This window comes from Argiope bruennichi, chromosome 6 (assembly GCF_947563725.1).
Source record: "Argiope bruennichi chromosome 6, qqArgBrue1.1, whole genome shotgun sequence".
Lineage (NCBI taxonomy): Eukaryota > Metazoa > Arthropoda > Arachnida > Araneae > Araneidae > Argiope > Argiope bruennichi.
This window is the reverse complement of record NC_079156.1, coordinates 133,717,976-133,742,004: the sequence shown is the minus strand read 5'-3', so window position 1 is coordinate 133,742,004 and position 24,029 is coordinate 133,717,976. Positions and strand designations below refer to the sequence as shown.

At 29.0% G+C, this 24,029-nt stretch overlaps 1 protein-coding gene across 1 annotated transcript in view; it reads right to left on the bottom strand.

Annotated features, from left to right (window-relative positions):
- Positions 1–24,029, bottom strand: part of LOC129972073 (calcitonin gene-related peptide type 1 receptor-like) — a 196,548-nt gene that overhangs the window by 92,470 nt on the left and 80,049 nt on the right. The window contains exon 5 of the mRNA XM_056086054.1: positions 3,601–3,794. Coding sequence (XP_055942029.1) covers positions 3,601–3,794 — 194 coding nt within the window. The remainder of the gene's footprint in view (positions 1–3,600; positions 3,795–24,029) is intronic.

The following is a 24,029-nucleotide window of genomic DNA, read 5'->3' as shown; positions in this document are numbered from 1 at the left end:
GTTTTCTTCGTTTTGTAATTATTGTATTAAATTATATTCGGATAGTTCGATTGACAGGCTTCTGCATGGATTTCATTCAAAATTGAATAACGAACATTGATAAAAAAATTAAAAATATCATTAATATTTATAAATTCATTGAAGCGCACTTGATAAAACTTCAAAATGTTAATATTTCATATTTCTAGTGTAATCTAATCTATCATAAAAGCTTATATGTATCAAAATCAATTTTGCAAACAAAATTCAAAATGACAGAAAAATTTTTTAAAAATTAGTATTCCTTTGCTAAAACATGAAACCATAATACAAGGCATTTATCGATGTTTTTCCCATATAAGTTTCGGAATTGAAGCTTTCCGTGTTTTATTTAACTGTTTTATTTTTCAGCACGTTTTTCGATGAAAAAAAAGAATGTATTTTAGAAGACATTTTGACATATTGATATTTACATGTAGACTTGCAGCTGCTGCGTTTGCCTTCGAATTGAAAATGAATAAAAATGTCCATCTGTCATCCTCAAATACGAATGCGTTGATGTATATTTTCGAAAATATATTATTTTCTGAAGAGGAAATTCGAGGAAATGTTCAGTTTTTCGTTCACTGAACAGATACAGATTGCAGTTAAAGCATAATTTAAAAAATGAATGGGAATGTTTGTGCCTTTATTTCTAATATATGATTAAAGATTTGCTCCTTAAAAATTGTAAACGATTTTTTTCCCTTATTTCTAAGCAATATAAAAGATACATCATAGGAATGAATAAAATTTAATTACAAAACTTGATGAGAACAGTTTTTAAAAACGCGTTTTTATATTATACTAAAAAGTAGAATTCTGCTCTATTTACTTTACACTTTTTAGCCTTTAATTTATCAATTCATCTACTAATAATACATGAGGAATGGTTGAACGTGAAACAGATAAGACGTGTTCCTACTTTCAGTGACACAGGATTTATTTGCGTGCGTGTGTTTGATAATCATGAGTGAATGTTCAGTAGAATTTTAAGTTACTGAAGAAGAAGAAAACTCGCCTTATATACCATTTTTTAAAAATTTAATTAGATTTATATATTAATTGATAATTAAGATATTAAAACATCGAAATAGGCAATAGTCATTGAAATAAACAGTTTCGCACAGTTTGAGAAACATCCGAAAAAGATTGTAAAATACAAAATTCTATTTTTCCATCATCTTAAAACAAGTCAAGTTAAATAAAAGTATATAAAAAGAAAAAAAATAGGCGTTGGAAAATCTTGAATAATTTCAAGTATAATTGATCCTGCATACTTCACAACAAAAAGAACGATAGCAAAGTAGAAGAGATTCATAATTTTAATGATGGCCTTACACATTATTTGATCGGATTTCCAAGCACCTTCAGTCCCTCTAAGGATCCAAACATGCAGTATCCAAACATGAGTAATTTGGAAGTAGTTTTCTTCGTACTCATATCAAATCCATAAGTTAGAAACTTATGTTGAAATCGAACTGTGATATCTTACACTTACAAAATGGTTTGGGGACATCAGAATGGTACCTAAGTTAAAAGTTGTCTTGTTTCCAATAAATTATCGCAGATAACGTTTCCGGATGATTTTTAGTAGGAAATTGACCCGTGTTTGTGTTTTGATTAGAAGAAAGCCTTCGGTGTTTACGTTTTGTTATTATACAGCCTATAAACAAACCAATTATTGAATAGAGTAGAGGAAAGGAATAAACCTTTTTCATAATGTGTGAGAAATGGTGCGAATTAAAATGACATTCATGTTATAAAATCTCAAATATACATGTATATAAAAATGCTTTCTTTCTTCATGCTAAAAATATGCTTTCTCTTTTCCTAAACATTGAGAGAACAGATTGGTCTCCTATACGATTTCCTGTGATATAGCCTATTCTTTTATTCGTAGTTTTGCAAAAGATCTAGTAATTATACTTCGAATGATTCAATAAAATTATTTAAAAAGGGATTACATTTATCCATCCAGAAAAGGTTACGGTTTAATATCTTAGTAGAAAAACAGTTTTTTTTTGCCATTTTCCAGATAAATGAAATATGTCGGTGCTTTCACATTTTGAGATAGATCCGAACTGCTCTAGAAAATGCACCATCAAAAACAAATAGTGAAATAGAATATAGAAAAATCTATGATAGATAAAGGAAATGAGATTTAAGTGCTGCTGTCTGAAAAATTCTCTTATTGTACAGGATGCCCCTTTTGTTTTCTAAGCAATTGCGTGTGAATCAAAAACCTTTTTAGTGGAATTCTAAACCTTTGTTCTTTAGCAAAAATACAAAGCAAATTCTGAAATCGCTCTTTGTTCCTTTCAGCTCTCAATTTGTTAAACTAACTCCTTTGTTAATGTTATTTTTTTCTTTTATCATATCTAGTTTTATAGCTTGTCAATTTTGTACGAAAATATTAAAATTATCTACATAAAAATATTCCTGACAGTAATAATGTACATTATGCATGAACGAAGGCATGTTATCACTGACTGAGGAAGACATTCCTGTGGGCTATTAAGAAAAATTTATGATTAAATTGTTATTTAATTTCTTCCTTCTTACTGTGATTCTTATTTATCTTGAGATAATATTGCTTGAACGTAAGCTTTATAAGATGCATTCCATTTTCATATTTTGTGATTAATAAAATCATCATCTCATTTTAAACATATTCTAGATACTTCGAGAGTTATTTTATCTGATAATAAGGAAGACTTTTTTTTCTATTTTCCAGAGCCATAGAATACATTTTTTCCATAGAAATACCGTGATATCAATTTAAGATTTAATTAGTTATCTCGCAGAAACTTAAATGATGTTAATATTAGCATTCATTAAAACCTTTCTTTTGAGAAAACTGCAATGTTTATTTGAATTGGCAAAAATCATTGGCAGCTGGGAAATCTAATTTAACTGCATTTACCTATCATTAGCAAAAAAGAAAAGAACCTTTCTTTTTTAAACAATTGGAAAAGTGAAGAAATGAGTTTTTTCTATTAGTTTATGATAAAAATCTTGTGTAGTACTAGAATAATGACGCTATAGGTATTTTTTGTTTAGTTAAAGTTTGATTTCTTTGATTATTTTGTTGTGATAAATTGATGATTAAAGTCATCTTTTATTCTCCGAAGCTAACAATACTTCCAAACAACAGCACTGTGAATGTTGTTTGGTTGACACCCACGAATTAATCATATTATCTTTTTAAAAACCTGTCAGTTATTTTTTCCTTATTCAATCTTTCCAATATTTTTACCACAGTTCCTTTGACTTAATTTTCGAATTGTCAGATATTGCATCGATTCAATGCTATGATAATCATTGAACGATTAGGATTTTCTATCTTTCCGAAACAATATTTACAAAAAAAAAATGTATGACGAACTATACAAGATATTCTTATGCCTAAACCAACTGAAACCCTTAACAAATTGAATCTATATCTTTCAGCAATAGAAGAGTCTTTCAACAATAGAACAATTTATGCATATTCATCAGTTTTTTTTTCCCTTTTTTGAAATAGTGATAAATGCCGTTACATTTTAAATAGCTTTCATAAAATAAGTAAAGAGTTCTTACCATTTTCTTCTATGTAGGGATCCGACAGCATTCGACTGCAACAATCCAACGCTGCCCGGCAACATGCGATCCATTTACGTGCATAAAGCTCTGACTGGAACGAATAATAAGCTAGATGTCCCACTATTTCAGGATCTGCCTCGAATGATTTGTTGCTGATAGGATCCACTAAGGTGCTGGTGGATTCCTCGTACCTACAGAAAAGCAAAATGGGGTTAAAGAAGCTGAAAATCTAATATATAAAAATGAATTTTTATTTGTTATTTTACGCTCTGCCATATCGTTCACCGATTGCGATGAAACTTGGTCAACTTATTGCTTGCACCTGCTTGAAAGTTATAGGCATAGTACAGTTATCATGTCATATCTAATATATTTAAATGAATTTTTATTTGTTCGCATTTTACGCTCTGCCATATCGTTCACCGATTGCGATGAAACTTGGTCAACTTATTGCTTGCACCTGCTTGAAAGTTATAGGCATAGTACAGTTATCATGTCATATCTAATATATTTAAATGAATTTTTATTTGTTTGCATTTTACGCTCTGCCATATCGTTCACCGATTGCGATGAAACTTGGTCAACTTATTGCTTGCACCTGCTTGAAAGTTATAGGCATAGTACAGTTATCATGTCATATCTAATATATAAAAATGAATTTTTATTTGTTCGCATTTTACGCTCTGCCATATCGTTCACCGATTGCGATGAAACTTGGTCAACTTATTGCTAGCACCTGCTTGAAAGTTATAGGCATAGTACAGTTATCATGTCATATCTAATATATAAAAATGAATTTTTGTTTGTTCGCATTTTACGCTCTGCCATATCGTTCACCGATTGCGATGAAACTTGGTCAACTTATTGCTTGCACCTGCTTGAAAGTTATAGGCATAGTACAGTTATCATGTCATATCTAATATATAAAAATGAATTTTTGTTTGTTCGCATTTTACGCTCTGCCATATCGTTCACCGATTGCGATGAAACTTGGTCAACTTATTGCTAGCACCTGCTTGAAAGTTATAGGCATAGTACAGTTATCATGTCATATCTAATATATAAAAATGAATTTTTGTTTGTTCGCATTTTACGCTCTGCCATATCGTTCACCGATTGCGATGAAACTTGGTCAACTTATTGCTTGCACCTGCTTGAAAGTAATAGGCATAGTACAGTTATCATGTCATATCTAATATATTTAAATGAATTTTTATTTGTTCGCATTTTACGCTCTGCCATATCGTTCACCGATTGCGATGAAACTTGGTCAACTTATTGCTTGCACCTGCTTGAAAGTTATAGGCATAGTACAGTTATCATGTCATATCTAATATATTTAAATGAATTTTTATTTGTTCGCATTTTACGCTCTGCCATATCGTTCACCGATTGCGATGAAACTTGGTCAACTTATTGCTTGCACCTGCTTGAAAGTTATAGGCATAGTACAGTTATCATGTCATATCTAATATATAAAAATGAATTTTTGTTTGTTCGCATTTTACGCTCTGCCATATCGTTCACCGATTGCGATGAAACTTGGTCAACTTATTGCTAGCACCTGCTTGAAAGTTATAGGCATAGTACAGTTATCATGTCATATCTAATATATAAAAATGAATTTTTGTTTGTTCGCATTTTACGCTCTGCCATATCGTTCACCGATTGCGATGAAACTTGGTCAACTTATTGCTTGCACCTGCTTGAAAGTTATAGGCATAGTACAGTTATCATGTCATATCTAATATATTTAAATGAATTTTTATTTGTTCGCATTTTACGCTCTGCCATATCGTTCACCGATTGCGATGAAACTTGGTCAACTTATTGCTTGCACCTGCTTGAAAGTTATAGGCATAGTACAGTTATCATGTCATATCTAATATATTTAAATGAATTTTTATTTGTTCGCATTTTACGCTCTGCCATATCGTTCACCGATTGCGATGAAACTTGGTCAACTTATTGCTTGCACCTGCTTGAAAGTTATAGGCATAGTACAGTTATCATGTCATATCTAATATATTTAAATGAATTTTTATTTGTTCGCATTTTACGCTCTGCCATATCGTTCACCGATTGCGATGAAACTTGGTCAACTTATTGCTTGCACCTGCTTGAAAGTTATAGGCATAGTACAGTTATCATGTCATATCTAATATATTTAAATGAATTTTTGTTTGTTCGCATTTTACGCTCTGCCATATCGTTCACCGATTGCGATGAAACTTGGTCAACTTATTGCTTGCACCTGCTTGAAAGTTATAGGCATAGTACAGTTATCATGTCATATCTAATATATTTAAATGAATTTTTGTTTGTTCGCATTTTACGCTCTGCCATATCGTTCACCGATTGCGATGAAACTTGGTCAACTTATTGCTTGCACCTGCTTGAAAGTTATAGGCATAGTACAGTTATCATGTCATATCTAATATATTTAAATGAATTTTTGTTTGTTCGCATTTTACGCTCTGCCATATCGTTCACCGATTGCGATGAAACTTGGTCAACTTATTGCTTGCACCTGCTTGAAAGTTATAGGCATAGTACAGTTATCATGTCATATCTAATATATTTAAATGAATTTTTATTTGTTCGCATTTTACGCTCTGCCATATCGTTCACCGATTGCGATGAAACTTGGTCAACTTATTGCTTGCACCTGCTTGAAAGTTATAGGCATAGTACAGTTATCATGTCATATCTAATATATTTAAATGAATTTTTATTTGTTCGCATTTTACGCTCTGCCATATCGTTCACCGATTGCGATGAAACTTGGTCAACTTATTGCTTGCACCTGCTTGAAAGTTATAGGCATAGTACAGTTATCATGTCATATCTAATATATTTAAATGAATTTTTATTTGTTCGCATTTTACGCTCTGCCATATCGTTCACCGATTGCGATTAAACTTGGTCAACTTATTGCTTGCACCTGCTTGAAAGTTATAGGCATAGTACAGTTATCATGTCATATCTAATATATTTAAATGAATTTTTATTTGTTCGCATTTTACGGTCTGCCATATCGTTCACCGATTGCGATGAAACTTGGTCAACTTATTGCTTGCACCTGCTTGAAAGTTATAGGCATAGTACAGTTATCATGTCATATCTAATATATTTAAATGAATTTTTATTTGTTCGCATTTTACGCTCTGCCATATCGTTCACCGATTGCGATGAAACTTGGTCAACTTATTGCTTGCACCTGCTTGAAAGTTATAGGCATAGTACAGTTATCATGTCATATCTAATATATTTAAATGAATTTTTGTTTGTTCGCATTTTACGCTCTGCCATATCGTTCACCGATTGCGATGAAACTTGGTCAACTTATTGCTTGCACCTGCTTGAAAGTTATAGGCATAGTACAGTTATCATGTCATATCTAATATATTTAAATGAATTTTTGTTTGTTCGCATTTTACGCTCTGCCATATCGTTCACCGATTGCGATGAAACTTGGTCAACTTACTGCTTGCACCTGCTTGAAAGTTATAGGCATAGTACAGTTATCATGTCATATCTAATATATTTAAATGAATTTTTGTTTGTTCGCATTTTACGCTCTGCCATATCGTTCACCGATTGCGATGAAACTTGGTCAACTTATTGCTTGCACCTGCTTGAAAGTTATAGGCATAGTACAGTTATCATGTCATATCTAATATATTTAAATGAATTTTTATTTGTTCGCATTTTACGCTCTGCCATATCGTTCACCGATTGCGATGAAACTTGGTCAACTTATTGCTTGCACCTGCTTGAAAGTTATAGGCATAGTACAGTTATCATGTCATATCTAATATATTTAAATGAATTTTTATTTGTTCGCATTTTACGCTCTGCCATATCGTTCACCGATTGCGATGAAACTTGGTCAACTTATTGCTTGCACCTGCTTGAAAGTTATAGGCATAGTACAGTTATCATGTCATATCTAATATATTTAAATGAATTTTTGTTTGTTCGCATTTTACGCTCTGCCATATCGTTCACCGATTGCGATGAAACTTGGTCAACTTATTGCTTGCACCTGCTTGAAAGTTATAGGCATAGTACAGTTATCATGTCATATCTAATATATTTAAATGAATTTTTGTTTGTTCGCATTTTACGCTCTGCCATATCGTTCACCGATTGCGATGAAACTTGGTCAACTTACTGCTTGCACCTGCTTGAAAGTTATAGGCATAGTACAGTTATCATGTCATATCTAATATATTTAAATGAATTTTTGTTTGTTCGCATTTTACGCTCTGCCATATCGTTCACCGATTGCGATGAAACTTGGTCAACTTATTGCTTGCACCTGCTTGAAAGTTATAGGCATAGTACAGTTATCATGTCATATCTAATATATTTAAATGAATTTTTATTTGTTCGCATTTTACGCTCTGCCATATCGTTCACCGATTGCGATGAAACTTGGTCAACTTATTGCTTGCACCTGCTTGAAAGTTATAGGCATAGTACAGTTATCATGTCATATCTAATATATTTAAATGAATTTTTATTTGTTCGCATTTTACGCTCTGCCATATCGTTCACCGATTGCGATGAAACTTGGTCAACTTATTGCTTGCACCTGCTTGAAAGTTATAGGCATAGTACAGTTATCATGTCATATCTAATATATTTAAATGAATTTTTATTTGTTCGCATTTTACGCTCTGCCATATCGTTCACCGATTGCGATGAAACTTGGTCAACTTATTGCTTGCACCTGCTTGAAAGTTATAGGCATAGTACAGTTATCATGTCATATCTAATATATTTAAATGAATTTTTATTTGTTCGCATTTTACGCTCTGCCATATCGTTCACCGATTGCGATGAAACTTGGTCAACTTATTGCTTGCACCTGCTTGAAAGTTATAGGCATAGTACAGTTATCATGTCATATCTAATATATTTAAATGAATTTTTATTTGTTCGCATTTTACGCTCTGCCATATCGTTCACCGATTGCGATGAAACTTGGTCAACTTATTGCTTGCACCTGCTTGAAAGTTATAGGCATAGTACAGTTATCATGTCATATCTAATATATAAAAATGAATTTTTATTTGTTCGCATTTTACGCTCTGCCATATCGTTCACCGATTGCGATGAAACTTGGTCAACTTATTGCTAGCACCTGCTTGAAAGTTATAGGCATAGTACAGTTATCATGTCATATCTAATATATAAAAATGAATTTTTGTTTGTTCGCATTTTACGCTCTGCCATATCGTTCACCGATTGCGATGAAACTTGGTCAACTTATTGCTTGCACCTGCTTGAAAGTTATAGGCATAGTACAGTTATCATGTCATATCTAATATATAAAAATGAATTTTTATTTGTTCGCATTTTACGCTCTGCCATATCGTTCACCGATTGCGATGAAACTTGGTCAACTTATTGCTTGCACCTGCTTGAAAGTTATAGGCATAGTACAGTTATCATGTCATATCTAATATATAAAAATGAATTTTTGTTTGTTAGTACGTTATGCGTTGCCTTACCGTTCATCCAATTGCCATAAAACTTTGCCAACTTACTTCGCGAAGGTTATAATCATGGTACAAGTATTATATCTAAAGTAAAAAATAAGGATAAATATTATTTATACTTCCCCTTTATATATCATTCAATTTCAATGTCGACAATATATCATTTCATTCAATATCGACAAGAAAATAAATAGCATCCTTTCTATCATTCCTAAATAAACAAGATAGCTATTTCGAATTTTAAATGCTATTTCGAAAATGACTTCTTCTACAGCGCAGGATGCCAGCTATTGAAAATTAAAAATGAATGCAATGGGAATATTGAGAATGAAAATTACTTACGACTCGAATTAGTTAACTGCTGGGATGTTAAGGATTTATTTAGATAAATGTTCCTTAGATGGAAATTATCAACCAAAAAAGACATTTCAAAAATAGTCGGTCCAAAGAAATTAAAAGTAACTTATCGTTGTCTACATTTTACTTAATTAGAATATGAACAGTTCTTTTTAAGGAAAATGTTGTAGTTAAGTCATTCATTAAGCCAAAAAATTTGTTTCCTTATATGATACATTTTTAAAAAAATTCCTTTTGCTGAAATATTAAGTTTTACTGAAGAGACAATAATCATTCATTATCAGGAAAAACATTTATTGTCAAAGAAAAATAATCCTAGTAAGTGTAAGTAAAGTTATGTCATTCGATTTCACAAAAAAAATTGAACCAATTTATTTTTTAAATTGCAATTCTCAATTTATAAATCAGAACCAAATACTAACTCAGTTTTTCTTTATATTAAATTGGTTCTAATACAAATCTCTCGCTCTTATTTCTTTTCTTTTTATTAACTACAATTACTGAGCTTACAATTACTGATCTTACAATTACTGAGCTACAATTACTGAGCATGAAATTGCTATTTTTGAATGTAAGATACTTGTAGGATTTTTTCTTGGTAAATAATCACTGTAATTGAACGTAGGTTGGAAAGTAGAATTCTTAATTTTTTGATATGTAATTTCACTTTCTTGATATATTCAGGCATAATCCACTTATTTTTTCCTAATTTTATCAAGTAAAGAAATTCATCTGTTTTGCATAAAGTTTGGAAAAACTTGTGGTGAAAAACTAGCAATGGTCTGAAGGGGAATTAGGTTGTTTGAAATGAAACTACCTATCGCATCTTTTCGCAAGCCGCAAGAAAGTTCCTACACAATTTCTCGTTTCCCGAGCATAGTAACTAGAAAAAATTTGATTGGATCTGAATCGGAAATGGATTTTCGGCGGATATGGCGAGTATTTCAGCTTAGTTCGCAAATGTGCAGTTCATTTCAAAGTCTGTATAATAGTGAGGAAAGTGATTTTCCTCTTCTTTTGCCTTATTATTAAAACTTAATTAAACTTAACTTTACTTAAACTTTTATTAAACTTAACTTTACTTAAACTTTTATTAAACTTAATTTAAAAACAGATTAATTGCCATTCAAGGCTTAGAACAACTTTTGTTACAAAAAGTTTCAGAGAGTTATAAATATATATAAATTAGAGAGTGAAAATTAATTTTTTTAATATTTAGGTTCAATTACTTTTAGTTTGAGATATTTTGTGGGAAAAGCTTCATCAATTATATACTCTTCGACCTTCTTTCATCCTCATAGTTACAAGCGTTTATGAAATTAAAAGAGAAGATGATGCTGTTTTCCATTTTTATTTCCAGTTGAAAAGAATTAACCTTAGACATTCGAATAACAAATATGATATGTTTTATTATTACATTATCATCAATCAATGGCTTAAAGGAGAGGAAATAAGGGATTATTGATGAATTTGGAAAGATACCTGAAAGTTTTTGGAATCAATGAATATTTTGCGAAGAGAAAAAAAAGAAGGGGGCGCCGTATACAATTGCTACTGCACTAGAAAAGGAATAACAGCAGTACATCAATATTTGCTTCATAGATTTTATTCAGGCTAAAATGTTTCCATTAAAACTGCAATATCTGATTTACGTCAAAAAAGAAATACTGTTTTCTTGTTATTTTTTTAAACCAAACTTAAATTTCTTTATTCGTAAAAGATTTCAAATTACATTTTTAAATAGCCGTGGAATTTCACCATAAAATCAGATCTATTACAACATAAGCAAAAGTTCCATATACATTGAACTGATTAAAATTAATATTCAGTCAATATAAAAGACAGAAGTTTATCTTAAGATTATATCTCAAATAATTTTAACAAAGAGTATAAAATGTTTTAAGACATTATATCGATGTTACTATCAAATTTTATTAGTCAACTTAGTACTATAAAAATATTCATAAAGGCATCAAACTGTATGTTAAATGGCGAAAGAGATTTTATAATTCTTTTCGGTCTATAAAGCTATTTTGGTATTGTAATAAAAACAGATTTATTAAAATTAATTCTTTTATAGCAAAGCAGATAACTTCATTAAGCGAAACTATGATAATTTAAGTCAGTGCGAGTAAAAAAATTCCAGGAAATTAAAGCTTCTGATTAGAAATTTGGTAAAATAATGAAGCTTCAAGCTTGATTTGGTTTGTTTCTGTTTACTTGAATCCCTTACATTTCTGATTTTTAAATTCGGAAATTATTGATAGAATTATAAAAATTAGAATTATAAAATTTTTATGATACTGATAAAATCGAAAGTGACACTTCTACTTTGATAACGAATGATGTTTAAGGAAAAAAAAATATCATAAAGTTGAAGATGGCTTAAGGAAGATTATGAAAATTTTGATGAAACTACAAAATTGGTTATAATGTCAATATATCGGAGGAAAAATTGTTGCAAAATGATTATAATAAATGCATCAAACTTTAAGTAAATGATTGTAAATAAATTTGATAATACTGGAAATCTACTTTTAAATGGTAAAGTGGTATAAAATTGTGTTTTATGCAATAATACGCTCCGAAGTTTTTGAATAAAAGCAATTTTCGATTATATTTTAATTTTTCTCAGAAAAGCACTTATTAATTACGAAATAATCTCGTGGTAAATCTGTTAGTTCTATGTCTTTTTGGCATCAAACATTTTTTTTAAAAATAATATATCATTTTAAATACATTATCATGTCAAATGCGTACAAAAAATTACTTTTAAATTGAATCTTTGACTTTTCTATTAACATATATATATATATATATATATATATTGAGGTTATAATAATATGCATATAACAGAAATGTTCATCAAAGCAACGAGGAAGTTGATTTTTTCTTGTGAGAAAAAGGCTTACTCGCATAACTTTAAAGATTTCTTTAGAACTTTTGGAGACTTTTTTATACTTTTGGAGACTTTTTTTACTTCGTAGTAAAGTGAAGAAAACAGTTTATTTATTTTAGATGGCTTCCTTCCTGAAAACTAGTGTCAAAAATTGATTCAAACCTGCAATTTTCCGCATATTAACACAAAGAAAATTATGCAATTATTATCACTGGATTTTTGTGTTCACGTATAAGCTTTTATACAGATTGACAGATAGTCAGCCATCATTGCGTCAGATATGCAATTCAAAGAAAACCTAATATATATATATATATATTGTTACGAAATTTCCGGGTTCGTTTGGATAGTGGTAGTTATATGGTGTAGAGAACGCTCAATCAGCAGGCGGCAGTAAAAAATAAAACAACGACGTTTATTTACACGAAGACACACGGGACAGCACAAAGACGACAACTATATACAGCCTAGAAAAGACAATTATCTTCAGCCGAGACGTGCATACAACGAGACTCTACTGCAGACAGTAGCGCACAGCCCAGTTCAGCACTAGCTTCAATCCGTCGCTGCTCTGCCAATCTCTGGAAGACCGACTCTTCACTGTCGACTCTGACTACTCTGGCAGCTGCAGACTGCCTCCTTTTATAGGTCTCAGGTGGCGGGGCTAGAAGCCTCTCAACCAATCAGGAACGTTCGAGGCTTATCTCGGTTCCTAATGGACGGATCGGGAAAATTCTTGATGTTTCGGGTATAATCTATTTTGGCACCAAAGTCGCCAAATTCGTCGCCAAGTCGCCAAATGGTCGCCAAGTTTGTCGGGAAATCCGACGCGACACCCGGACTCCGCCCAATACAGATGACTATAAAACGGTCTTTCTGATGATGAAACCAACTATGCTGGGAAGCAGCATTGCAGATTCGTAACAATATATATATATATATATATATATATATATATATATATATATATATAATTTCATTTGTCTAGTTCTTGATACATTTGTTCTTTTCACATGAACAAGAACAAAGGTAGACATTCTGAAACATTTGAACAGACATTTGAAAGTGGGCGGATAGATGTAAAATTATATGCACCTATATATACCCATCTATCTCTATATATTTGAATTATTGCTGTTATAGACAGACCGACAGAATGAGGGATCTCCAAAAATGTATTTGCTGGACATAGCAAGTAGGAAATAAAGCATAGATTCATCTTTGTATTATAGTAGAATATTTTTATGATTGCAGTACTTTCACTTTGTAATTTTGTTTACAAGAAAGTAAGAAATAGCATAAAGTTACAAAGTAGTTACTTAGTGTAATAGTCTAAGGCGTCTATTACATGATTCAGTAGCAAAAAATAATATTAATACGTGTAACTTAAAAATTTTTAAATTATAATTATTCTTCAATCTTATATTGCCAGTCGTATGTTAATAAGAATAAATTAAACAAGAATTTATTTTTAAAAAAATCGTGTTTTATTATTTGCACAGTTCTTTCTCGACTTGTTACTCTCGATTTTTACTATGCAAACAAGAAACATTTCTATACAATATTAACACAATTCTGAACAATGAATGTTTAGAATTTCCAAGACATCTGAAATTTCTTTACAAATACTCGAATAAAATTTAGAAACTTTTCACTATTGGAAATCTTTACGAGTTCAGATTGCAAAAGAACTGAAAAAAAAAATTGAAAACGAAATTCTGGAGATAAACCTTTTGATCGATATTATGGAATTTGAACATTTGCTTTTATCTTAAAAATAAGACAAAAAAAAAAAAACTGTATAAAAATGCGTGAACGTAAAATTTTCGAAATGTGATTTGCATAACAAAAAATTCTTTTCTGCATCTTCAAATACATTTATGAGGAATATTAAGTGGCTGACATTAAACAACATTAAATATACTAATGTTATTTAACTCGTTTCCAATAAATATCTGTTTTTTTCCGGGGTTTTTATATAGATTTTCTAAGTATAGATTTCTATTGAAATAGTATGTGCATATTTTTTTCCAAACTTGTTAAGTTTCCTAGATGAAATAGTATACAACAAAAGCAGTTTTTTTTCTTTTTTAACGTGAATCCTTCTTTAATGAGACATGCATATATGTTTAGATGTTACTGTATTTTAGTTATTTCTAAATAAAAAAATGTTCAAGCTTAAGACAAAACATTTCTAGAGAATGAGTTCACTTTTATTTGGTTTTATGAATTGCTTCCGATCTTTCGTAATAAAAGCTTATTTAAAAAACTATTATTTTTTATTATTTTTATTTTTTGTAAAAAAAATGTTGCTCTGCAGCTTCTATGTTGTTCTGCAGATATATGTATATATATATATATATATATATATATATATATATATATATATATATATATATATATATATATATATATATATATATATATATATATATATATATATATATATATATATATATATATATATATATATATATATATATATATATATATATATATATATTCGTAGGAAATCTTTCATTTGATTTTTCTGGAATATACTAATAGAAATCATCTTAAATATTAGGTATTTCTTAAAAAAAAAGGATATATATTTTTTTATTGTGTCCATTTAATAATGCTGTATCGATTAATTAGAGCTTCAAATGTGTCATCGCAGTTTCCCCATCCTGTCGAAAGACAAAACCTTTTTCTCTAATTAAAAATATAAAACATTTGCTCGGCAATAATACAAAATTTAATATATATATTCTTCCTTTAATTTCATTTTTTTCAATATTTAAATATGATTGGAAAATTTATTTGCAATTAAAATAATTAATATAATACAATGCGATTATATAATCAATAAATACGAATATACAATTATTTAATTGTTGATTTTCAACTTAGAGTTTTGAATTTTTCAAAAAGTACATCTCAAAAATAGTTATTTTTCAAGATTTACTCATATGTTTTCAGTTTCAAATGGAATGCATTTACTTCACATCTTGAATTATTTAGGTAAAATTTCATAAATTTATAAAATTGTAACCCAAATATTATAATGAAAAAGGCAGATGATAGAATAAATAATGTATTTTAGCATTTGAATGATTTTGAATGATAGTTTTCCTCTAAATGGTGAGATGTGAGAAACATCACACACATAATTTAACGACTAATGTGATCAAACAAGAAGTAGACTAAGCAAATCAATGAAGCCGGAAGCATTGTTATCTTAGAATCATTTCAGCTAGAAACTCAAACTTTTTTTTACCATAATGGCAACAAAGGCAAAAAAGTTTGAACATTTTATTGAATAATGATATTAGTGTGAATTGCATCAGAACAATAAAAATCATTGAACCAGACTGCGCATGTTTAACTTTGAAATGTTTATTCAAATTAAAAAATTGAGTGGTGATTGTTAAAATCTAATTATTTTTATTTTTAAAGTGATGTCTAAATACTTTTATACAATAGTAAGCTCCGAAAGAGTAAAACAATTTTAAAATTATTTAAAAGTAATCATTAGAATTCTAAATAACTATAAAATTATTTCATTCAAAATAGTTTCAAAATGATATTTTGAAAATATTTTTCATACTCACCGAGTATCTAAGAAATAATGACATGTCGAATCTGGTAAATCAAGATACGCTTATAAAGCATTGCATTCAGAGTCTCCGTATCACATAATTAAAAGTATATATGTCAGCCTATAGTATTTTATGTTAAAAACTCACAAAATATGTGCATAGTTTTTTATTATAATTTAGCCTAAGGAACTGTGTATTGAGGTACTTTCAAATAAATAAGTAGGGCCAAAAAAAAAGTGATTAAAATACAATACTTCAGAAATTGAAATCCTATATTTCAGAGAACTGCTTCAGTAGAGTCTGATATGAATGAAATGTTCTTAGCATGCAGAATATTCTTCCTTATTTGTCATAATTAAATCTCATTCCAGATTTTACTGTCATTTAGGAATGAAATGAATGAGTAAATTTTCTCTAAAATATTTTCAAATATTTAAGTTTAACGATAAGAATTATAAATTGGCGAAATTGAATAGATTTTTCCAAAATCAATCAAACCAATTAAAGAAATTATTTAGAAGCTGTGAAAGCAATTAAAGTTTAGTAAGTATTGTACGAAAAGTAGAAGTCATTTTCACGTTAAGCCACTAGAAAAAGCCGGAAGCTCTTAACCAATGATTGCAAATTTTAAGATGAGAATATTAAAACTTAACAAGATCTTTGCAAGAATAGCCATGAATGCTAATAAATTGAATCAGAATGTCTGCAAAAAATAATGGATAGAAAGAAAATTGCCTAACCAACTGAATAGTAAAGAGATTATAGACTTTATTAGTAAAAGTTTTAGGGAAAATTCATTCATTGATTAAATTAGTAATAGTAAAGCATAATGAACCAGGAAAAATTGAGTGACATTACTAAAAACTAATAAATATCTGCAAAATTCTGAAGTTGTTTTCTTTAATAATTGACCAACTAGTTCACAGTGTTCAATTTTCTTTAGAATAACATCTCATCTAGAATGGCATAAAGTTGATATAAAGCTATAAAATTTTATAGTAAAAATTGTTTTACGCTTTTTTTGACCTTCAATTTTTATGAAAAGCTTAATGGATAGCACGAATATTTCTATTCATAAAAAACTTATTTTAAAAGTGATTATTTTATTCTGGCGATCGTGGTAATCTGGAAATGTAAGATCTGGTGATCGTGGCAGCCAGGATCCGTTTCAACCCGTGTGATGCAGTGAAAACTTTATTTAGTAAATACATCGATGGGTAACCAATTACCCTCTTATTGAGTGAATTGCAGAAGTATAACAAAATCAAATATTAAATTTAAGTAAAATAGAAAAGTTTCTAACAATAAATCTGGAAATTATTTTGACTCTACCTTAGTTACCATTCACGTTTAGTTTTAAATCCTCTTATTGGACGGTCAACCAACTCCCGAATTCGATGTTTAAGATATCGAACTCACAATCATTTAATGATGTGAAATCCAAATATTACGTCATCAGACTCTGATATGTTCTTAATAGTATAATCTTGCCCCGGATATTTTTACTGAACTTTGACAAACTTTGCCAGAAATTAGAATATCATCAGTAAATATATATTCCTATCTTTATGAAATACATATTTGATTTTATGATTTATAGAAATTAAAACATCATAAAATATTACAAAACAATCGCATATTTTTTCGCGAAATAAACAATTGTTTAAAATTATTAAAATCATTTTTATTTTAATAATCGAATTTCATAATTATTATAAAGATAGTCCGTTTAGAAAAAAAATATTCATTTAATTTTCAAAATTCGATATCGGTCCTTCTCAATTTACGACGATCACAGTTCTGCTTTGATACACAATTTTAAGTTGATAAATTTTTCACCACTCATTTCATTCAAACGGGATATAAAATCTATACATAAAATATAAAAAATTAAATATATTAAATATAATTAGTATTCGTCATTTGGAAATTAGATCCAATCATTACTTTTGATATTGCATTTTGAAATGTATATTTTGTGAGCATAAATCTGAAGGATGTTGCATTTCTTAATTCTAATTGCAGATTTGTGATTACGCATTCTATTATTTTAGTGAATATTATTCTGAAAATAACTTTGTCAGGAAAAAAAGCGTTGACAGCCTCTGGTCAGAATTTCGAATCTACCTGCAGATGTAAATTAGTTTTTTTTAATTATTATTATTATTATTACTTGAAATATATTTATGGATGAACTGCTGGAGGAAAAACCGGGAAGAAGTTCAAAAATTAAATGAATAAATAAGTAAAGACATCTTGCAGAAAAAACCAATGTGAGTGATCTCGAAAAAACTTTCTCGAATTCTCTCTAAAAAAGTTTTATTTAAGAAAAGGCCTTGTAGGGAGTTTGTTGTACAATAGTTACGAAATATTAAACTTTGACCTGAGTTTAGAATTTTTATTGAATCCATTTTATGATGTTTGGGGGATTTTTTTGGCGATTCATTCCTGACAGGCGGTTAATAGTATCCAAAACCGAATTCGTGTTTTAAAGTCGTTTTTCCAATCGATTGAAATTTAAATATGACATAAATCTACAATTGTGTCAGTTGTTGATAAATTTAAATCATTGCAGTTTTCAGTTATCTCGGTTATACATTTCTGAATGTGCAGACCCAAAGACGCTCATTGGATTTAGCTCAAAATTTGATAATAGGGTACACTCTTGGTGTTAAGTCTCTACATCGAATTTAATCTATCTAGCTTTCTTCATTATGTAGTTATCGTGTTAAATTGTATCGGAGTTATCGGATAGATAAAAATGAATAGATTTTGATCGAAAAAAGATAAATACACAACATTTAACAGAAGCTCACAAATTTGGTATAATGAACGTATACGAAATTTCAGCTGTTTAGCTAAAAGCATTTTTTTTTTTTTTTTTTTTTTTTTTTGCTATTCTTGTCACAGACAGATATTTTAAAAATATATTTTTCGAATACAGGGAGATCTAAAGCCTATAGATTCTTCAATACTTCAAGTTCGAATTTTTAGAATATTATAATACTTTCTCTGTACTTCGTACACAAATATATAGAAAAAAAAAAGTGAGAACACTGACATTAATGCAGTCCAAATGTTAATGGTGAATATTCGCACATTCATTAAAAATGATTATTGCTATACAGATTACTAGGCGCCTATACGTAAGAATTAAAGGTAGATATGAAACATATTTGAATCTATAAACATAGTATCATTATCGCCCTCAAATATGTCTCATTTCTGCATTCGCAATCAATTATAAAAATAATTCAATTTCAATTGTATAGTAAACTTTTCTTATTTTTCTACATCTGTGTCAACGTACTAGAATCATTAATCTACATGATATTTACTGGTTGCATACGTTTACTGGCTCTTATTTATCGCAATATTTATTTCAACAAAATTTATTCTATTAATTTTTCGTTTCTAATCATATTGACTTGAAAAAAATGAATTTCCATTGCTTATAAGTAATATTTCTTCCTTATAAAAATGCGAAGATGAATGGAAATTTTGTCTTCTAAAATGCAGATTAAATTCTTTTAATCTACTTTTGTTCGGAAAAAAATTAGTTTTAATAAACAAGATTTTCATTTTAATGTAATACCTAATTCAATTTAGAAAAAGACTGTATATTGGGCTAATATCAACGTTTGAACATTAATTTAATAGTAACTTCAGATACTGATGTTAGCACATGTTAATCTAACATTAATGTTAGCATTGGTCAACTCCTGTGATATCTTCACCGCTGAAAATACAACGCTGCCTTAATTTTTAAGTAAAAGATATTCACAACCATAAATAATAATGTCCTCTTTTCTTGTGTAAATCATTTTATAATATCATTTTTATTAATAAAAAGATTTGATAGAGATTTAGCTTCATATTTCTAAAGAACAAAGTGAAAAAGTACTTTGATCTGCTATATATTAGCAAATATTTTTAAAATTTAGTACTAAAATGAATAATACAATGTTTTCAAAAGAAAGAGAAATAGTAATTGTTTAAGCAAAAAACACAGTTTCTGTTCAAAGAATAGTGTACAATACATTCAAAGTGAGTAGGGATGGAAAGTTTCGTATCATAAGGAACGGAGAAAGAAAATTTTATTCAGTTCTCTAGTATAGGCTTCAATAAGCATATATATACTTAAAAAAAGTTGCATTTTTTTCAATCCTTTCGGCTTAGAATTATCTCCATTTCGTAAAATAGGTCATGAACATGTCTAAGAAATAAATGAGTTTCTATGAGAGCTTAAAGTACCTTTTTTTGTATACGCTCCAAATAGGAAAATATGATTCAACTGAAAAAAATCGTTAGTACCCTATCGATTTTTTCACCCTAAAGTGCTAAAGTCAAAAGTTTTTGAGAAGAGAAAACAAAAGAATAAATAACCAATATAAAGTGCTATGAAAATTTTTTAAATCGTTCGGATACAGTGTTTTTTTTTTTTTTTGAAGAAATAAAACTTTGAAATATTGTTTTAAAAACTCTATATCTGTTTTTAGAGGAAAAGGGTTTTTTTTAGAAAAAGTCTAACATTTTTACATTTCCAATGAGATACTGTAGATATATATAAAAAGAAACGCTTTCTGCGTGTTGGATTTCGAATAAAAACCGTATTAACTATAAATAGTTTAAATAATTAATAGTTTTTCAAAATAATTTAAATGCACTGCAAATCTTTTTATAAAATGTGTGCCGAAATATGTTTGTCAAAAATCATCAAATGATCTAATCATTTAATATCAAATTCAGCTACAAAATTTACGTAATTAACTCTGTTAAAGCTTTTTTTTTCATTACAGAACCTAAAAGTAAAATATTTAAACACATAAGAGAAAGCTTATAAAAATAAACTGCTCAAAAAGAGAAGCGTATTCAAAATTTATAAGTAATAAGCAAAGATCTCAGCAATTACAAGAAAAAAAGCTCAGAAAAGGACGTGAAGGAATCAAGATTAATTTCAACAGAAATTAAACATTGAAACGACTTGAAGAACAAGATTAGGTTTAAAAGAAAATGAATATTGAAAATGTTCAAGGAGCAACATTAGTTTCAGAAGAATTTAAATATTGAAATAGTTTAGTTTCCGAAAATAAACTATTTATAAAAATCATAAATGAAAGATTTTCTCTTGTATATATCTATATCTCTCTATATATATTAATGTTTTGTAAGAAAAAATTAGTATACAGTCTTAAATAATTAGCACACTTTCCCCCATAACAGAAAGACTTTAAAAGATTTTTCTTCAGAGACAATACTTAAATTTGAAAGAAGATAACATATTATATATTCCTTATAAGGATACGAAAATAGGAATGATTAAATTTACGTGAAATTTCATACACATAATAAATTTATTTGAAATTAAACTTAAATTGGAATTAATTAAATTCATTGAAGTGAAATTTAATTACATGTTATCTTACGTTGTACTGTAATTTAAAGTCCTTTTATACTCTATAATATGTCTTTTTCTTCGGGTCGATTTAAAAATCAAATTTTTATCAATGCTTAAAATATGCAGAGTAAATATGATTTGCTATAATTAGAATTATAAACTTCGCAAAATTTGCTAAAAATTCTTTAGATTTTGAAAGCCTCCTTTAAACAGATATATAATTTTAGATAATATTTCTAAGTATTTTATGCAAAAACATAGTTAAATCATCTATTATGTAAACAACTTTGGAGTCCAATAATTTTTCCAGTATAAATATCATAATAAACATAAAAATATTGTTCTTAAAAAAATAGAGAGATAATGCATTAAATTAGAGATCACATTAATATATTAAAAATTTGTTATATTTTTTATTAATTAATATTTTAAAAGTTTTCATTTCGAATTTTGCAGCTTTTTATATGCAAAAGGAAATTATAAACATTTGTCTCCTTGAATTTAATTTTATGATTTTTTTAAGTGTTAGGTAAACACAATATTTGAAAAAAATTGTGAGAATTGAATATAGTTTTTATTTTTTAGAAGAAAAGAATATATTTTTAGAATACGGTTTTAAAACGTTTGAAGCAACGATATATACATTAATGTTGTAGTTAAGTCTAAAACAGAAACGAATAATTTAATTCTATGAAGATGCAATGCCAATAGCCTTTTACGGGGTTAAACGTTTAAATCCTCACTACTATCATAAAATACAAAATTTTTACTATATAAAACCTTAATTAGACCAATACTTACCTATGGCTCAGAGTCCTGGACCCTGATAAAAGCTGAAGAAAATAAGATAACCATTTTCGAAAGAAAAATTCTGGGAGCCATTCTTGGTAGGATAGAAATCAACAATGTTTGGAGAAGAAAATATAACTTTGAACAATATTAAATTTATAGAGAGCCAGATATTATAAAGTTCATAAAAATAAATCGGATGAACTGAGCGTTCCATATATTTAGAATGGATGATGATTCCATTCTTTCACATAAACCTCTAACTAGTAGGAAAAGGGGTAGACCAAAAATGAGATGGATGGAGCCAGTGGAGACATACTTCCTGGCTATCCAGGAAAGGAACTGATGCACAAGTGTCAAAAATAGAATGCGGTGGAACAGAATTCAGGGGAAGGTACTGGCCCACCCTAGGCTGTCTAGCCAAATATGATGATGATGATGATGAAGAAGATGCAATAATGGCCGTGAATGCGGCATTCCAGATGCTAAATTACCTTATTTCATTAATTGTTTCGATTGCATCAACCAGTATAGCACTAATGCCCATTTTGAAACCTTCTCTGTCATTGTTTCTTGCTGCGAATCTTTAACAAGTAACGAATTCAAAAATGTGGGTATGAAATTATTCCTTTATTTCGCTAGCATTCATTTCTAGAATTGCGAGTAAGAGTTCAAGGTGTTATTTTATCAATCTTTTCATATTAGAACTATCTCCTTTCCACAAAATAGGTCATGAAATATGTCTTTAAAATCAACGAGCTTATGGAGAGATTGGACATTTTTTATATTCACTCTTCGAAAAGTAAAACAGAAAAAAAAAGTTCAAAAATGGCTTCTGACAGTATCGAAGTGCAAAGGCATTAGTTTTGAAGAGGGGAAAAATTTATGGACGATCAATATTGAACCCCATGAAAAGGCAGATAAGCCCTGTCACCTTGATTTTTTTTTCAAGAAAATAAGACATAATAAAAAAAAAAATTAAATCTGGCTCAGAACTTCCTTAAACCTTTTCGGTTTATTTTTAATTCCAGATATCATTCAAAGGGGTTGTATCATTTTCCTGAGTCATGTCTTATTTATATTAGCCCTTTACTATCGACGTTTGGAGTAATACGAGTAAGTAGATATTAAGAAGATTGTATCCAATATAGCTTGGCAGGGGCATAAAAGAATCGACCTTATCGACCTTCTAGATATTAATATAAGTCGAAATAAGACAGAATGTCACAGTCTATCGATTATGCGACAAAAACATAAGAAGTAAGCATATTTATGAAAAGTATATATAAGTATACTGTTAAAGTTAAGCAACAAGAAGAATTGAAAACTCAAATCCTCTCAAGAAACCAAAAGGCAGAAACGAACAAATAATAATATAGAAACCGGCAGAAATGCATAAAATTATCTTCAGATAGTTGATAACAATATATTACTTTTTTCTACAGGTTTCATAGTGCTATCAGTAGCTTTTGGATAATGGATCACTCTCGTTTAGACTTTATGCTAAAAAAAATTAAGTTATGAAATGAAAGGATCATATTTTTATTTTTTACTTTCCTTCAAATGTTACTTAAAAACAGAAAATAACGCAATCGTCAAAAACTATGAAACTTTGTTGAGTTACTGTTATAAACTACTCAAAAGTTTTTACAAAATCTCTCAGCGGCAAATCTGTCTGTCAATTTTTTGCCCATTCTAATACGAAGCAAAAAAAAAAAAAAAAAAAATTGAACGATATAAAAGGAAGAAATGGTGCATTTAACTCTTGAATAAAGAATTGTATCAAATTTCGGATAAAATTCATCAAAGAATTTGACAGTCTATCAGTCCTGCTTATTTTAAGGCAAATGAATATAATACCTCATAAACAGTTTAGTTTAATTTAGTAATAT